General features: G+C 34.5%; 1 protein-coding gene across 9 annotated transcripts in view; it reads right to left on the reverse strand.

Moving 5' to 3' along the window:
• Positions 1 to 19771, reverse strand: part of pals2b (protein associated with LIN7 2, MAGUK p55 family member b) — a 41886-nt gene that overhangs the window by 15361 nt on the left and 6754 nt on the right. For 2 of the 9 annotated variants that reach the window (XM_048202287.1, XM_048202289.1), the window contains exons 2-7: positions 16417 to 16493; positions 9279 to 9446; positions 3538 to 3656; positions 3094 to 3246; positions 1261 to 1413; positions 883 to 1110 (exon numbers count right to left, since the gene is read on the reverse strand). In XM_048202287.1, coding sequence (XP_048058244.1) covers positions 883 to 1110; positions 1261 to 1413; positions 3094 to 3246; positions 3538 to 3656; positions 9279 to 9399 — 774 coding nt within the window. In that variant the 5' untranslated portion in view covers positions 9400 to 9446; positions 16417 to 16493. Of the gene's footprint in view, positions 1 to 882; positions 1111 to 1260; positions 1414 to 3093; positions 3247 to 3537; positions 3657 to 9278; positions 9447 to 16263; positions 16298 to 16405; positions 16494 to 19771 lie in introns of all 9 variants that reach the window. The other 7 variants (XM_048202294.1, XM_048202292.1, XM_048202286.1 and 4 more) reach the window with 6 other exon arrangements.

The following is a 19771-nucleotide window of genomic DNA, read 5'->3' on the forward strand; positions in this document are numbered from 1 at the left end:
ACTTATACTTCTATTTCAAATAAAATATGTTCTTATGAACTTTCTATTCATCAAAGAATCCTAAAAAAATATTCAGTTTCAAAACAAAAATATTGAGTAGCACAACAGTTTTCAACATTGATAATATTAAGAAATCAATATATTAAAATGATTCCTGAAGGATTGTGTGACACGAAAGACTGAAAATTCAGCTTCCATAACAGGAATAAATTACATTTAAAATGTATTAAAATAGAAAACAGTTACTTTGACAATACTGTTTTACTGCATTTTTGATCAAATAAATGCTACCTTGATCATAAGAGACTTTTTTAAATGTAGTTCCAAACGTAGGTTTGGGAGGAGCCTAAACATTCAGTCCTGTCAATCATCATTACGAGCGTATATAAGCAGCAGTCACTGCGTCATCCCAGCGACAGTTCTTCCAGCATGCCTCCTCCTCCCCATCTCCTCCTCTATTTCTCTTATTCTCCCTCTACGCAGTACTGTTATAGGGGGGTTTAACTCGGAGCTCAAGCTGAGCCTTGGATTCGAGCCTCCTTCAAGGACATTTACCATTAACCATTCAGACTGAATGGGCAAGCGAACTTGTTAAAAAACAAAATATTTTTACTGACCCCAATTTTTTAACAGTAGTGTATATCAGTGTTTCTCAGCTCCAGTCCTCGGGACCCACTGCTCTGCACATTTTGTATGTATCCCTTATTTAACACACCTGATTTAGATCATCAGCTCATTAGGAGAGTCTGCATGAACTGAATTGAGTGTGTCATATAAGAGAGACATACAAAATGTGCAGAGCAGTGGGTCCCGAGGACTGGAGTTGAGAACCACTGGTGTATATGGATATTATTTTGTGTGTGTGTGTGTGTGTGTGTGTACCTGTGGTGGCGCCGGAGCATCTCTGTAGCTGGGCAATATTTTCAGCGTTATTCCTCCACTACATTCTTTGAGCATCTCCTGGAGCTCAGTGGGATTATTGCCAACATCCTTCCCATTTACCTCCTTTATGATGTCACCCACATGCAGCAACCCCTGCCTGTCAATCAGCCCTCCGTGAAGGATGCGGGCGATTACCAGGTCACCCTTGTCCATTCGGAAGGTCACACCCTGGGCGAAATGATAGTATGAGTAATGACACGCATATAGACGCAGTTGGATCATCATGCATATATGGACTGGATATTTACTGAAATTGTGACTGGATGAGATTTTAAAAGTGTTGTGGCCATATACAAATCTATATTCATAAAAACACACCAGAGGTTCTCCTGCTTTCTTGCGGATGCCAATCATCCTGACCGCATCAGCCTGCATAAGAGCGTTGTTTACAGCTGCATCATTGATCACTTCAGTAGGGGCTGGGGCTTCATAGCACTTAGACGCCACCATGTCATGGGCCTCCAAAAGAGACTGAAATAAAAAAGAGAAAAAATGGAGAACAAAATACTGTAGAAAAATGAGAAAATATACTGAAGACAAAAAATTAGACAAGATGTTACGAGATGAGAAAAAAAGAGAGGGTTCAAGATGACCATTCAGACCAAAAGAGAAGGTAAGATATGAGATGAGACAAGTTAAAAAGGTACGAGAAAAGACAAGACGAGAAGGTACAAAATGAGATGAGACAAAAAGAGAAGGTAATATGAGATGAGACAAGAAGAGAAGGTACAAGATCACAACAGAGGAGAACGCACAAGATGAGATAAGACAAGAAGAGAGACATGAGGTGAAACGAGAAGAGAATAGAAGAGAAGAGAAGAGAAGAGAAGAGAAGAGAAGAGAAGAGAAGAGAAGAGAAGAGAAGAGAAGAGAAGAGAAGAGAAGAGAAGAGAAGAGAAGAGAAGAGAAGAGAAGGGAAGGGTACGAGACAAGATGAGACAAGAAGAGAGACATGAGGTGAAACAAGAAGAGAAGACATGAAATGAGACAAGAGGAGGAGATATGAGATGAGACAAAAAGGGAAGAGAAGGGTACGAGATGAGATGAGACAAGAAGAGAACGCACAAGATGAGATGAAACGAGAAGACAAGGGTATGAGATGAGACAAGAAGAGAAGGCACAAGATAAGATGAAATGAGAGGAGAGGGTACGAGAAGATATGAGACAAGAAGAGAAGACATGAGATGAGATGAGAGAAGAGATGAGATGAGATGAGACAAGTAGAGAAGTCATGAGATGAAATGAGAAGAGATGGTACAAGATGAGACAAGATAAGAAGATACGAGATTAAATGAGACAAGATGAGAAGGTACAAGATAAGATTAAATGAGAGGAGAAGGTACGAGATGAGATGAGACAAGAAGAGAAGACATGAGATGAGATGAGACAAGAAGAGAAGAGAAGACATGAGATGAGATGAGACAAGAAGAGGAGACAAGAAGAGAAGACATGAGATGAGATGAGACAAGAAGAGAAGAGAAGAGAAGACATGAGATGAGACAAGAAGAGGAGACAAGAAGAGAAGACATGAGATGAGATGAGACAAGAAGAGAAGACATGAGATGAGACAAGAAGAGAAGACATGAGATGAGACAAGAAGAGAAGGCACGAGATAAGATGAAACAAGAGGAGAGGGTAAGAGATGAGATGAGATGAAACAAGAAGAGAAGACATGAGATGAGACGAGAAGAGAAGATATGAGATGAGAGGGTATGAGAAGACAAGAAGAGAAAGTATGAGATAAGACAAGAAGAGAAGACATGAGATGAGATGAGACAAGAAGAGAAGGCACGAGATAAGATGAAACAAGAGGAGAGGGTAAGAGATGAGATGAGACAAGAAGAGAAGACATGAGATGAGAGGGTATGAGAAGACAAGAAGAGAAAGTATGAGATAAGACAAGAAGAGAAGGCATGAGATGAAACAAGAAGAGATGGTACGAGATGAGACAAGATAAGAAGATACAAGATTAAATGAGACAAGATCACAACAGAGGAGAACGCACAAGATAAGATGAGACAGGTACAAGAAAATATGATACGAGATGAGACAGTACAAAATGAGAAGAGAAAAGAAGGTGCGAGTTTAGACTAAACAAGACAAGAAGGCACAATATAAAATAAGATAACATACAAGTTACAAATATTGCACCTGAAAATGGGGCTCCTGCAGGATTTTGGAGAGCTCTGCAGCACTGTCATCTCGTACGCTCAGCCCGCTGATGTCACCCAGAATCTCAGTCACAAGCTCAACATTATTCTCCTGCACAGCCTCCAACTTCACATCCTCCAAACGCTCATGAGCCTGAACACAAACATCTCATCATTTCATCAATCCATGAACTGATAATTCTGACAGTGTCTAGTGGCTCCTCTCTGTGAATTTAACACAAATTTAATGGCATGACACATTTTTGATCGGACAAATCCACATGACTTTCTAAATGCGTAGATAATGAGTGTGTATTTCAGACACAAGTTTAATATCCAATTATTATTCATATCGTTCAGACACAAATTAAATTTGCTTTCAGATGAACCTCATTAGCAATGCAAATCAGCTAGAGTAAAGCCTGGGCAGTTGAGTGCGCTTTACCTTGGCCAGCGAGCGGACGATAGGACTCTCCATGATGCCTTTGAGGAAGATGAGGTCAATGTCTTTAGCCCCGGTGGTGTTAGGCAACTCACCCAGGTTATCCAACACCTGCTGCATAGCTGCACGCATACAGAAAGAGAGCTGTTACGACTCAAGACACACCCCTGCAACACGCCGAGTAATACACACCAGGGTCAGAGAACAGGACAAATGTTTCACCAGTAAAATTAAACAAACTTCACATCACAATATCAGATGGCTGAAATATAACACCCCCTTCCACAATACTATCATCTCCTTATTGTACGTGTTTAGCTATTCTTTTGTCTTCAGTGTTCATTTGATCCACCGAGGTAGTTTCCTGGGTGTAAAATAGTATAGCGAGTGAAACACTTTTATAAAATTCGTTTAAATAGAAAGCGATGCCAAAGCTTATTACCACCTTCACCTTACAAATTAAATTACTAATATATTTATATATACAGTACAGTCCAAAAGTTTGGAACCACTAAGATTTTTTATGTTTTTAAAAGAAGTTTCGTCTGCTCACCAAGGCTACATTTATTTAATTAAAAATACAGTAAAAAACAGTAATATTGTGAAATATTATTACAATTTAAAATAACTGTTTTCTATTTGAATATATTTCACAAAGTAATTTATTCCTGTGATGTAAAGCTGAATTTTCAGCATCATTACTCCAGTCTTCAGTGTCACATGATCCTTCAGAAATCATTCTAATATGCTGATCTGCTGCTCAAGAAACATTTAATGTGTACAATTGTACAAAATATTTGTGTACAATATTTTTTTTCAGGATTATTTGATGAATAGAAAGTTCAAAAGAACAGTGTTTATCTGAAATCTAATCTTTTGTAACATAATAAATGTCTTTACTGCCACTTTTGATTGATTTAATGCATCCTTGCTGAATAAAAGTATTCATTTCTTTAATTTCTTTTCAAAAAAATAAAAATAAAAATTCTTACTGACCCCAAACTTTTGAACGGTAGTGTATAATGCTACAGAAGCTTTGTATTTCAGATAAATGCTGTTCTTTTGAACTTTCTATTCATCAAGGAATCCTGAAAAAAAAAAAAGTACACAACTGTTTTCAACATTGAAAATAATCATAAATGTTTATTGAGCAGCAAATCAGCATATTAGAATGATTTCTGAAGGATCATGTGACACTGAAGACTGGAGTAACGATGCTGAAAATTCAGCTTTGCATCACAGGAATAAATTACTTTGTCAAATATATTTAAATAGTACACAGTTATTTTAAATTGTAATAATATTTCACAATATTACTGTTTTTTACTGTATTTTTATTTTATATATATATATATATATATATATCGTTAGCCTCATAGCATAATTGCCCAGATCATATTTCAATGTTTTTGGAAAACAAGAAAAAACACAATTTTTAGAAATCACATTGTTATTTTTTTATGTATATGTGTATATGTATATATATATATATATATATATATATATATATATATATATATATATATATATATATATTATATATATACACATATACACACGCACACACACACACACTATATATATATATATATATATATATATATATATATATATATATATATATATATATATATATTAGTAATTTTATTTATATATATATATATATATTAGTAATTTTATATATATATATATATATATATATATATATATATATATATATATATATATATATATATATAAAACATGTATGCAGGGTGCGATTTGTAGGGAGGGATGGGGGGTCTATGTATCCCTGTCTCTGCTGAATTATAAAAAAAAAAATATCCCCCCCGAGTGAAGAAAACGACTGTGGAAAAGGTAACGTTAGGTGACAACGAGGGAGCTTCAGTTGAACAACAGTGAACTGCGGTCTGATGAGATGTTGTCAGTAAAATTCAGAAAAATGATCATGACTGTCCAATCAGCCATTATACTGTGCTCGCGGCACGCACTAAAGAATTGCACGCACAAATGCGGCAGCGCGTGCTGCATAGACAATTACTTTATTATATCTTAAATAAAGCACAAAAGAAACTACAAGCATGCACCGTTGTTGTTCTGTTGTAAATTAAGTAATTACCAAACATGTGATTAAAGCTGCCTCAAAAATGTGCATGCATGTATGTATTTGTTGACATAATTTTAAAGCTTTTGTTATCCAATTTGTTGGCCTTAAAACATCTTAAAATTTAAATGTTCTCATGGGAACATGCCCCAGAACCCCCCAGCAAACTACATTTTGTGACCTCGGTAAGTATGAAACCCTACACACTTTTGGACTAAAAGTTTGCACTGTATGTGTATGCACTGTGATCAAAAATAAATGGGAGCAAACGCGATTGAATGTAGAGGTTTGTGTCTCGTTATTCTATTAAAAAAAAAAAATCAAGAACTACCGATTGATTTTGCAATCCAATCAGAAATTACGTATTATTAGTTTCATTGTAAATAGTGGTCAAATAATGAAGCTATCTAATCTATCTAATACTTCAAATCTCAAGGTTAAATCAGAAGATTTATTGTAAAAATGTTTCTGTAACAGCTGCCAAAAATAGTATATAGCTCCACTGTGGTTTATGATTTATTTTCAAGGGGGGAAAAAAAAAAACTTTTCAAAACATCCCCCCTCTGTTTTTTTCCCCATAAATCACACCCTGTATGTATGTAGGCATGTGTATATGTGTGTGTGTGTGTGTGTATATATTTATATATATATATATATATATATATATATATATATATATATATATATATATATATATATATATATATATATATAAAAATTATATATACAGTCGTGCTCAAAATTATTCATACCCTTGGTAAATATGACCAAAAAAGGCTGTGAAAATAAATCTGCATCATTAATACTTAATAATATCTTTTATTTAAAAAATCTACAAAAATCCAACCTTTCATTGGAGAATAATAATTTTAAATGGGGGGAAATCTCATTATGAGACAAATGTTTTTCTCTAATACACACTGCTCACAATTAATCATACCCTTTTATTCAATGCTTTTTGCAACCTCCTTTTCCCAAGATAACAGCTCTGAGTCTTCTTCTATAATGCCTGATGAGTTTGGAGAACACCTGACAAGAGATCAGAGACCATTCCTTCATGCAGAATCTCTCCAGATCTTTCAGATTCCCAGCTCCATGTTGGCGTTTCAAACAAACATCAAAACCAACACAAAAATGGGTCACTGAACACAAAACCAAGCTTCTGCCATGGCCGTCCCAGTCCCCTGACCTGAACCCTAAAGAAAATGAGTGGAGTGAACTGAAGAGAAGAAACACCAACATGGAGCTGGGAATCTGAAGGATCTGGAGAGATTCTGCATGAAGGAATGGTCTCTGATCTCTTCTCCAATGAAAGGTTGGATTTTTGTAGATTTTTTAAATAAAACATCAAAAGTATTAATGATGCAGATTTATTTTCACATCCTTCTTTGGTCATATTTACCAAGGGTATGAATAATTTTGAGCACGACTGTATATATATATATATTTATTATTATTTATTTCCAGTGTTGGGTGTATTTACTATGTAATTACTATGTAATTAATTGCTGTAATTTAATTACATTCCCCTTGAAAAAGTAAGGGATTACTCTTAATTTTTCTGTAATTCAGATCTATAATTTATAGATCTAATATCAAATCTATAATTTAATCAAGTCTATGAAAACAATTCTGGAGAAAACTTAACATCTAATGTTAAAATGTATGTTTTTAATGTAACCATCTCCATTTAAATGCCAAGGTCAGTTCAATAATTATTATTTTCTTAATTTTATATAATTCATTTGAAATAATTAAAAGAGCAGTTTTAAAAGAGCAGATGTAATAAGTAATGAATTACTTTTTAAAGAGTAACTTACCCAACCCTCTTTATTCAATAAACTTATACTTATAAACTTATAATAAATACATTTAAATAAAAACTGAAAAAAAAAACAAATATTAAAACCATTTATTTAAACAATTTCAATAATTATTTATTGAAATATTTATTATTTATTATTAAGTCATTTTTAAGTATTTATTTATTATCTAAGTATTTATTATTAAAATATATAAAATATATTTATATTTATTATTAAAAGTATATAAAATATATACTTTTTTTTTTTTTTACTTTGTGTACTCATACTGATGTTGAGGACACACTAACACAGTCATTGACAAATCTCCCTCAGCATCAACACACACAACCATTTTGCAAGGCCAAGCACTCAGTGAGTCACATGACTACACAAGTCATAGCCTGCAGTGGTGTAATCCATCCGTGACAGCAGAACAGAACAGAGCGCTTATGTATGCTTGCACATTTACTCTCCATCAGGAAACAGTTGGCTAGGCCAACAGATCAATATTTAACATCAGTTCAGTGGTTCAATTCCACTCACTTAATTCAGGTCAGACAATACTGTTGCAGTCCAGAAGCAACCATCAGCAAGCTTTGACACTGAGCCACTGTTTATTTTCTATTGCAAATATGTCACAGAGAATTGTACCCTGGGGCGTCCCTTATTTGGCTGAACAGGGTACATAATGGATGAACTGACAGAGTAATAAACAATTGAGGGGGGAATAAAACAAATGAAGTTACACACACACTCAAAAATGAGAACACGCAATTAACGCTAACATACACACACACCCTTTAATAAAAACGTCCTCTCATATTTGTTAAATTCTGTAAGCTGCGTTTTAATTTGGTTTATTTTAAAGACCTAATTAGAGACATTAGCTCTCTGTTTGACAGTTAAATTGCAGTTTTGGCATGTAATGTTATTACACTCCCAAAGATTTAATTACACATTTGATTTACTGTAAATTCCATGCAAACACTGAGCGCTAAATGTCACGAGAAAATGCTTCAATAACACATACTCACTGGCCTCAAAAATAGCATGTTTTATCAAAATATATTCTTTGTGAAAATAATTTGACCAAATCATATGTTTGAATAATATGGGAAAAGTCAATAATCTTGCAAATGAATGTTTTTTTTTTTAATTCCCAATGAAAAAAAAAAAAAAAACAAAGTTAAAAAAACAACAATGATATTTCTTATAGGCCATGAAGGATTGGCTGATAAAAATACATACTTAAGTACTTAAAATAATTATAATTATAAAATGCACCAAATTTAATATTATTGTTATTATACTTACTATAATGAATATAATAATATTCTTCAATAACTTAACTGACAGTGTGTCAATTTCTTATAGCAAACAGTGACTCATTTAGGTTCATTAATTATCAGTCTAGTTATTTCAATGATATAAACAAAACTGTCAAATTCCAGATCATTAAAATCTGGCTATTTCAAGATAGACAACAAATGAATGTTTCTGTGCTGACTGGATCTTGTAACTTTTACATTGCATTTTTCTCATTCTCCATCTCAAGTTTTGAAAGAGACCCTTTCTCACCCTCTTATTCAAGTTCTTCATGATTTTCCTATCATGATTTAATAAAACATAAATAAACAAAAATAAAACAACGCAGCTGTCAAACCTACGCTTTACACATGCTCTGATGGGCACGCTTTCACACAACCTGGCAACACACACACGTTCTCTTTTGGTTTGTTCAGAATATTTTACACCCCTCTTCTAAGAGCCAAGAAATGCCATTCATATTTGAACATATAATTACAGACGGTATGAAAAACATGAAGATCTCTAACCTCCAGAAGTCTCCGCGCTCTCAGAAAGTTCAGACGCCCCCTCCCCAGTTTCTCCAATGTCCCCGGCATCCGAGTTAGAACCTGCTCCGTTTGAGAACGTTTCGCCCAAAGTAAGAATCATTCCTGACTTCTGCTCTGTACCAAAACTGCACAAATGCTGACTTGCTTCTGCCAATAAAAACAAAATGACTGATAAAATAAAAACCTAGACAGAAACTCCTCTGACTCTATAAAAAAGCAGGCAGGAGGTAGAAGAGTGAAAAAAGTAAGGCAGAAAAAGAGGCAGAGAGACATCCAAACAAAGAAAGGATAGAGAGCCTTCCAGACGTCTGCCAAACACAGATGTGGACACACATAAACATTCATACACATACACAGATCCTCTTACTAGCGCTTCACTTAAACACACATACAGCCCTCCCTGCAAACATCTAATCCCACAATCCTCTCCTGCTGTTTCAGACTCCACCCCCTCACATCAGAGACAGCCCATTGCCCAGTTAAGCCCCCCAGTGGATCTTACATAAGTGTCCTTATATAAGCTCAGCAACCAGGGGTCTGTGGGGCCAACGCGAGATTCGCCCACCCTCATTGAACATGTCTCCCGCTGATTTTTCTCCAAGTCTCAGTCTCTTTGTCCCAGTCCTGGTCATAAATGTACTTCAAATCCATGGTGTTCATGCCTGGGCTTTCGCCGGAAATGCATGAGTGAAATTGTGAACTTGCAATTCTGTGGTTTCCATTATATACAGCAGTACACTCAACACTTTTACACAAGACTGAATGGTCTATATATGATGCACTGTAAAAATTATTTTCATGATTTGTTCTCACAACATTTTTTCTTTTGTCAAATCAACTTCAATGATTAATGTGGTTCAGATAACATAATATTTTGAGTTTCTGTTGATTAAATCAATCGCCTTCATTGTATTAACTCAAATTTTTAATTTCAATGAACTCAAAATTTTAAGGCAACCAGGTAACTTACTTTTTTAAGTTAAACCAACAATTCTTTTTGTGGATGTTCACAGTTTCTATGTCACACTCTGGACAGACATGTTTGAGACCAGAGTTTGCTCATATTCTCCAAATGGTCAGATACACAAAGCTTTGAATGTACACTCTAAAAAATGCTGGGTTAAAAACAAGCCAAGTTGGGTTAAAAATGGACAAACCCAGCAACTGGGTTGTTTTAACCCAGTGGTTGGGTTAAAATGGGTTGTTTTAACCCAGCGGTTGGGTGAAATGTTTGCCCAACCTGTTGGGTAGTTTATTTAACTCAACTATTTAAAAATTACTGTATTGCTTGCTTAAAATGAACTCAAAATATGTTGGAAATTAACATTTATTAAAGGGGTGGTTGATTATGATTTCACTTTTTTAACTTTAGTTAGTGTGTAATGTTGCTGTTAGAGCATAAACAACATCTGCAAAGTTATGATGCTCAAAGTTCAAAGCAAAGGGAGATATTTTCTTTTAAAGAATTCTTTTTAAGGACTACAACAAGCTTCTTCCCGGGTTGGTGACATCACTAACCCTAAAATTTACATAAACCCTGCCCCCGAGAACACACAATATAGGGTTATTGTAATACAGTATGTAACACAAATGCAATAGCATGTCATAAAAGCAAAATGACAACATGACAAGTTATAACCGTAATTAAACTAAACTATATCTGTTCTGTCTTCATGCAGCATATATTCTCTGGCTCTGTAGGCATCTTACAACAGTTCCCACATGATTATCATGACAGAATATGCTAATCAATGACTTTTATCGACTTTAACTCCACATCAGCTACATAAATTCATCATCTAACCATTCAAAAACGTCCTGTTGCATTCTACATTGTCACTTCTTCTTGAATCTCTCTCTCATTGTCGGACTCCGTTTTGAACATAAAAGTCTGAACAGTTTCTGACATCTTCAGTGAGTCTGAGGTAATCGCCGTTGCTAACATGAGCTCTTGAAACTCCGCACCCTTCTTGAGAGCAGCAGCTCAATAGAGTGCCCCAGGGATGATGCGTTTTTGTAGGCCAACCCGGAAGTTAGCGGCGCACGGGTTCCCTCGGTTGAAAGCCTATGCATTTTTCCCATAGACTTTTGGAAAATCGCAGAAAATAAGCTCGGTGTTTAACAAAGGGTTATGACACTTACACGTTTTGTCTATCAAGATAATCTTTACAAGTTAACACAACATTTATAGATTTTGAAGCCTAAATAAAGTTGTCAGATATAAAAGGCTAACAGTAGGCTATAAACGGACTACAGCACACAATGGTCGCGGATCAATGTCGTCACCACCAAGCTTCCTCAAACTTTATTTAGAAAACAACTCTATTTAAAAACATGCTCACTGATTATGATCTGCGCTGTTATTAATACTTATCCACTTTTTCATGAGAAATGCTGTCCAAATGTCCCGTTTTTAATGATGACGTCTAAAGTCCCCGCCAAAGGAAGTAGTCCCTTTTAGCAATTTGTTAGCAACCGCCGATTTTAAGACACAGTATAAGTTTAAAAAAATCACAAGTGGGTTATAACTGGTGTGTTTTATGTCATACATCAAAACGTGAAAGTATTTAGAGGCTTTGTTAACCACAGACCTTATTTCAGGCGATTTAGCAAAAACCCATTCAAAAAACCCATAGACTTGACGGCGTTGGAACTGGAAGTCCTAAAATGCTAACTCGCTTCCGGGTTTTGCCTACAAAAACGCGTCATCCCTGGGGCACTCTATTGCATTTAAAAGGGACACGCACAAAAACTGACAAATTTAACATGCTATAAAAAATTATCTCTGGGGTATTTTGACCTAAAACTTAACATACACACTCTGGGGACATCAAAGACTTATTTTACATCTTGTAAAAGTGGCATTATATGACCCCTTTAATATGTTTAATGAATGAACATTTATTAATAAGTTTAATGATAATTAAACAATAAACATTTATTAAATTGATTATTAATAAATGTTCACCTTTTGTTATTATTATTGTTGGCTCTAGTTATTATGTGTCTGGTTTTTAATTTCCAATTTTTTGTGTTCATTTTAAACCAGCCATATAGTAATTTTTAAACAATAGTTGAGTTAAAACAACCCAATCGCTGGGTTTGCATTTCCATTTTCAACCCAACTTGGGTTGTTTTTTTAACCCAGCATTTTTTAGAGTGCATGTATCAATTGTATAATGTTTTATGCTTGAATTTAATCATTTATTAATGTCAGTCGGGGTCAAATGCATTAGCTTGCTGGATGTATTAACAGCAGCTTACTTAGATTTACTCTGACAGCAATTACACAATAATCTTCAGTTCACAACTCTCATTTCATGACCAAGAATTCCAACCATGGTGGTAATTTAAGCAATAACCCCCTAATTTTGAAATACATCATGCACACTGCATTAGGAATGAGCCAAGTTGGTTTCCTCAGGTGCCATTATCAATCACTGGCATTAATTATTAACATTTACATTTAAATATTCAGCTACTATATCTGAAATGTATAAAAATTCACTACTGGTCAAATGTTGGGGGTTGGTAGGATTTGTTGATGTTTCTTATGCTAACTGATCCTGCATTTATTTGACCAAACCTACAATAAAAACAGTAATATTGTGAAATATTATTACTTTTTTCTATTTTAATATATTCTATATTTTTTTAAAATTAGTAATTTATTCCTGTACTGTCACTTTTTTAAATAAAAGTATTAATTACTTTCTTTCAAAAAAAAAAAAACCTACTGACCTCAAACTTTTGAATGGTAGTGCATATATTTATACATTTCAGATAAAGAAACATTATTATTTATAAATGTAATAATAATATTAATATTTTGTAAATTATAAAAGAAATGTTTATCAAATACTCATTTTAAATAAATATTATTTTATGTATACAGTATGTGCTTTTTGAGTGCTTATTAGAGTTAAATCTGGAAACACTGGACATTCAGTTTCTAAATTATCTAACAATGGTATCCAATTCAAGTTCCAAGAGACTAAAACATTTCCTTCCCACCAAAAGAAAAAAAATAAAGAAATAATAATTTAAGATAAAGAAATAATAAAATAATAACAATAATAATAAAGCATAAAAAATGTGTGGGTAATAGTAAATGTGTGGGTGCAAAAACATGTTTATACTAATGTTACGAGAATGCATGGAAAATAATGTGCGATCTGCATGGAATACATCTTGGGTCAACTGTGATCCACTGGTTAGTGACGTCTGATTTAAACTGACTGTTATAATAAAATTTTTGTTACATATTTTACAAAATATATTTTGTATATACAACTATATATATATATATATATATATATATATATATATATATATATATATATATATATATATAAACCTCAGATAAGTTTCAAATAGTCATGCTCATTCAAATGGCTGGTCTAAAATAATCGCCTTCTCTGTTCAAAACTGATATAGTGGCGTAGTCTGATCTGAGGTCAGTTTGTAGAGGCATTCAGCAATGACAGCCACTCTCTTGCACAGCTGTGCCGTAAGAGGATACGCTCTGTCCCTAATCCAGCCACCCCTCCCCCACAGCTCCCTCCTCTCCTCCCCCCTCTCATGGCATTGCCTTCTGTAAATCTGAGCCGGATTTTAATCTCAATACAACCATGGTGGATTAGGGAATCCATTATGAGCTTGCTAGAGCAAGGCTGAAAAGGCACGTCCGAGCATCAGGTGTGTAAATGACTCATTGGAGAGGCGGGAAAAAAGGTGATGAATAATGCCTAAGGGGTGAGATACTTCCAGGAAGGGTCCATATGTTTACTGCATGTGCTTTAAATGATGCATTTAAGAGGAAAGTGGCTGTGAGTTTCAAAGCTGAATTTAGCAGCTATCTTAAATTTAGCATTAGCTAGTTAATGAAATAGAAATTTTGGTTAATTACACATTTATTTCTGAACATAAATTTGAGAAAACAATTCCAAAGAAGTATATCAAGTGACACTGACTTCTGACATCCCAAGAAAATGCAAATCATCAACTGGCTTTAAGGTACAATCTGCAGTCGCAGAAAAAGCCCATTATCTTTGTAAGGTATTAGCTTAGCCTAAGAGGCTAACTCAAAGTTACACACGGAGAGCCTTTGCAACTTTGTGGTACTACTATAAGCCTTTTATTGGACCGTGTCCAATAGATGTAATTAAGACACCAACTTAATAAAACCGAAATGAAGGCTTTGGTTTCCCAACAACTGTAAGTATTTTTAGTGAACATTTGTTCTTGGTTAGCAATAGCTACAAAAATATTTTAGTAGGCTTAAATCTGTGGAGAAAGACTGAGGACTTATCTGACCTACAAATAATGGAGTTACACACATATATTTTTGTATACAATGTAAACCTTCCCAAATTTTCACTAATATTCAGGGTTACACATTTTTTACTTGAAATTACTTGAAATGTTTTATTTAATGTTTTATTAAACTTATTAAACATATTTTTTAATTAATAAAAATCTATATATCTAAAAAAACAATGAATAAAAATTACAAAAATTACATACTGTGTAATTATTAACTAAAAATAAAATGAAAATGGAAAATCTAAAAATAAAAAATAATTAAAACTGTTAATAAAAATTATAAAAGTATTTCAGTGATAGTTATATATTTTGTAGTGATAGTGATAGTTAGTTAGATATTTTGAAGAATGTTGGTAACCAAACAGTTGATGGGCTCCACTGGCCCCATAGTATTTACTTTTCCATCAACTGTTTGGTTACCAACATCCTTCAAAATATCTTCTTTTGTGTTCAGCAGAAGAAAGAAATTCATACAGGTTTGGAACAACTTGAGGGTGAGTAAATGACAGAATATTCATTTTTGTGTGAACTATCCCTTTAAAGGCACAATGTGTAATTTTTTGCCACTAGAGGTCACCTATTCAAAACAAATGTGTAGCTTGATGATGCCGAGATTGAGCGCGGAATCATGGGAGTTGTCGTTAATTTTAAAACGTATTGTATTATGGAGAAAATGACGTTTTACTGTTACTAAAAATAAAGCTGCATCTGATTATGCTATGTTAGCCACTTGACAAAATAGTGTTTTTCTCTGAGGCGTAGTGAAAACATGGTACTTGAGGAAAATCGAGAAAACTAGATTCAAACAATGAGACTAACAGTGTTGAGCTATATAACAATGATTAGCTTTCTGTGTATAAATGTATCCAAACAGTTGTCCCCTTGTCTAATAAAACATATAATAAATTAAAGCTTCTTTGGTGTTCCCATGGTTTCTACAAAATAAAAACGGAAATCGGAAGGCAACACAATGACAAGGAATGGGACACTAGTTAAAATTGCTTGTTTCTCTGGATTTAAACATTTTTAGAAACATCTGGGATAATGCAAGTACACAAGTCAACAAAATATATAACACTGTTCTAGTGGTTTTTGGATATTTTAATCCAAAAATCTTACATATTGTGCCTTTAATGACCACTGTCAGTCATTTGAATGTCCGTAATCAGAAATCTGGCAAATGTGCGACTCTAATGAACATACTATTAACTGTTATGCAGCATATTCAACATTTGCAAAAATGTTTTTGAACACCTTTTCATTTATTTTATCACATTACTTACATATACATACTTATATCTTTGTTAGGTAGGTTAGGCACTAGTTAAGGTTCTAGGCACCAAAGACTAATATGCATGTTGGTTTATCTTCAAAACTTGACAATGCATAGAAAGTAAACTGTGTTTTATATCTAAAATTATATCTTTTTATTAATCTCTATCATTGTATATACTATATCTCTTGTGTTTACTTTATATCTCTCAACTTAAAACTCTTTATTGCCGACCTGAATCACTAACCACAACCTTTTTTCAGCAGTTTTAGGACTGGCTTACTAAAAAGCACTTGTACTCTCATAGTAAGTTGCAGGACAGAAAAGTACACTCAGTCTTTCGCCTGCTCACTTCACCATCTCTACCTGTGATCATGGCTGCCGATCAATGAGATTCCAGCTGTGAAGACAATGTCACATTCACTAATACTGTTCATATACTATCAAGTAACATTGGAAGAATGAACACACACATACACACACACACACTCCAAAATTATACACTCACACGCAACTCACTTGTGGCCGATGTTGTTCCCACTCCCTCCCCGTGCTGCTACAAACTTCTCATCCACTGCTCCAGGCAAGTGCCGACTCTAGAGAGAAAGACAATTTAACACTGATCACGCACACACTTCTCTTCTTGGGTTGGGACGGAGACTGTCACAGCCCTGATCCTGATACAGCAGGGTCATTGTGTGAACTGTTATTTGAGGTCAGGAGGCAGTTGGCTGGTTTGTTGTGTTAAGCAAAATCCTCTATGCTTCTGCTCCATTGATCTCCTCATGTCGCAATGTTTAAAAATTAAGTCTTTATAAAAGCAATACATGATGACGTTTTATTGGCATGGTATTTGCCATCTGTCATGTTTAAGACATACATATCCAAGATATGATGTTCATATTGCTTGAATATCACACGCATAAATTTAGCTTTAGTCATTCATGTATTGACAGGTGTGAAAAACCATGAAATATGTTCTATGTCAGGAGGGGCAACTGCGAATGGGAATACCAGACAAGTCAGAAGACAAAGAGTGTTCAAAATTCACAAAAAAAAAAGTTAATTGGGTTTCTATATAGAACCCTACTGTTATTGAACCCTACTGTTCATATGTGTTCACATGTCTTAAAGAGTTAGTTCACCCAAAAATGAAAATTAAGTCATTAATTACTCACCCTCACGTCGTTCCAAACCGTTAGACCTTCGTTCATCTTCATAACACAAATTAAGATATTTTTGATAAAATCTGATGGCTCAGTGAGGCCTGCATTGCCAGCAAGATCATTTCCTTTTTCAATGCCCAGAAAGCTACTAAAGACAAAAGCTACTTTATTCAACAATATCTAGTGATGGGTGACTTCAAAACACTGCTTCATGAAGCTTCGAAGCGTTACGAATCTTTTGTTTCGAATCAGTGGTTTGGAGCGCGTATCAAACTGCCAAAGACACACAAACCATTGGAATTTTGAAACACTTATGACGTAACGAAGCCTCATTTACTGAAATCACGTGACTTTGGCGCTCTGAACCACTGATTTGAAACAAAAGATTCATAAAGCTTTGAAGCTTCATCATGAAGCAGTGTTTTGAAATCACCCATCACTAGATATTGTTGAATAAAGTCGTTATTTGGGGGGTTTTTTGGCGCACAAAAAGTATTCTCATCACTTTATAATATTAAGGTTGAACAACTGTACTCACATGAACTGTTTTAAATATGTCTTTAGTAGCTTTCTGGACATTGAAAAAGGAAATGATCTTGCTAGCAATGCAGGCCTCACTGAGCCATCAGATTTTATCAAAAATATCTTAATTTGTGTTCTGAAGATGAACGAAGGTCTTACGGGTTTGGAACGACATGAGGGTGAGTAATTAATGACAGAATTTTCATTTTTGGGTGAACTAACCCCAGGGATGGGCAGTATTTATGATACATGTATTTCAAATACAAAGTAGTATTTTGTAATTTGTATTTGATAAGAGTTGATGAAAACGGCTTCGTATTTTGCATCAAAATACTTTAGTGTTTTGTATTTTTGTATTTTTAAAATACTGTAAAATACTTTGTGAGCGCAGCTGGAAGAAAACAAAACTATGTGAAAAGTATTTCGCATTTCGTGGAGAGAGAGAATGATTGAGTACAGAAAGGCCTTAAAAACTACTAGATCTGCCTATTTTTCAAAACTTTTAGAAGAAAATAAACACAACCCTAGGTATTTATTTGATACAGTGGCTAAATTAACAAGAAATAAAGCTTCAACTTCTGATGTTTCCAAAGAGCACAGCAGTAATGACTTTATGAACTTCTTGACTTGCAAGATCGATAATATTAGAGAGAAAATTATAACCATGCAACCGTCTACTACAGTATTGTGTCAGACAGTGCATTGTAGTGTCCCTGAGGAAAAATTCAATTCATTTACTGCTTTAGGAGATGAAGAATTGTCTAAACTTTTTTAATCATCAAAATCAACAACGTATGTTAGACCCTTTACCGACTAAGCTATTGAAAGAGATGCTTCCAGAGGTCATAGATCCTCTTCTTAATATTGTCAATCCATCTTTATCACTAGGATACGTACCAAAAAGTTTTAAGCTGGGTATTATTAAACCTCTTATTAAAAAACCACAACTTGATCCTAGAGAATTAGTCAATTACAGGCCGATCTCAAATCTCACTTTTCTGTCAAAAATACTAGAAAAGGCAGTATCACCTTTTTAGAAAGAAATAGTATCTGTGAGGATTTCCAGTAAGGATTTAGACCATACCATAGTACTGAGACTGCTCTCATTAGAGTTACTAATGATTTGCTCTTATCATCAGATCATGGTTGTATCTCTCTATTAGTGTTACTGGATCTTAGTGCTGCATTTGACACTATTGATCACAATATTCTTTTAAATAGACTCGAAAATTATGTTGGCATTAGTGGAATTGCATTGTCATGGTTCAAGTCATACTTGTCTGAACGTTATCAGTTTGTAGTAGTAAACGAAAAGATGTCATATCGATCACAAGTTCATTATGGAGTACTGCAAGGCTCAGTACTAGGACCGTTGCTTTTCACTCTGTACATGCCACCCTTGGGAGATATCATTAGGAAGCATGGCGTTAGTTTTCACTGTTATGCTGATGATACTCAGCTCTATATTTCTTCGCGCCCTGACGAAACTTACCAATTCACAAAATTAACGGAATGTATAGCTGATATAAAAAATTGGATGACCAGTAATTTCCTGTTACTAAATTCTGAAAAAACAGAGATTCTAATTTTTGGACCAAAAACTTCTTCACATAATAACCTAGAATACTGTCTAACACTGTTAAGTCTTCGTCGTCAGTAAGGAACCTGGGTGTGCTCTTTGATACCAATCTTTCATTTGAAGGCCATGTCTCTAGCATCTGTAAAAACGCATTCTTCCATCTTAAAAATATATCTAAACTACGACATATGCTCTCAATGAAAAATGCAGAACAGTTAGTTCATATGTTCATAACCTCAAGGCTAGATTACTGTAACGCTTTACTGGGTGGTTGTTCATCCCACTTGATAAATAAACTACAGCTCGTACAAAATGCAGCAGCTAGAGTTCTTACAAGAACTAGGAAGTATGATCATATTAGCCCAGTTCTGTCAACACTGCATTGGCTTCCTGTTAAACATTGTATAGATTTTAAAATCTTGCTAATTACTTACAAAGCACTAAATGGTTTAGCTCCCCAGTCCTTCACGTCTATTGCGATCTCAGAATTCAGGTCAGCTGATAATACCTAGACTCTCAAAATCAACCGTAGGCAGTAGATCCTTCTCCTGTTTGGCACCTAAACTCTGGAATAATCTTCCTAGCATTGTTCGGGAAGCAGACACAC

The sequence above is a fragment of the Megalobrama amblycephala genome, linkage group LG9, assembly GCF_018812025.1.
Source record: "Megalobrama amblycephala isolate DHTTF-2021 linkage group LG9, ASM1881202v1, whole genome shotgun sequence".
Taxonomy (NCBI): Eukaryota; Metazoa; Chordata; class Actinopteri; order Cypriniformes; family Xenocyprididae; genus Megalobrama; species Megalobrama amblycephala.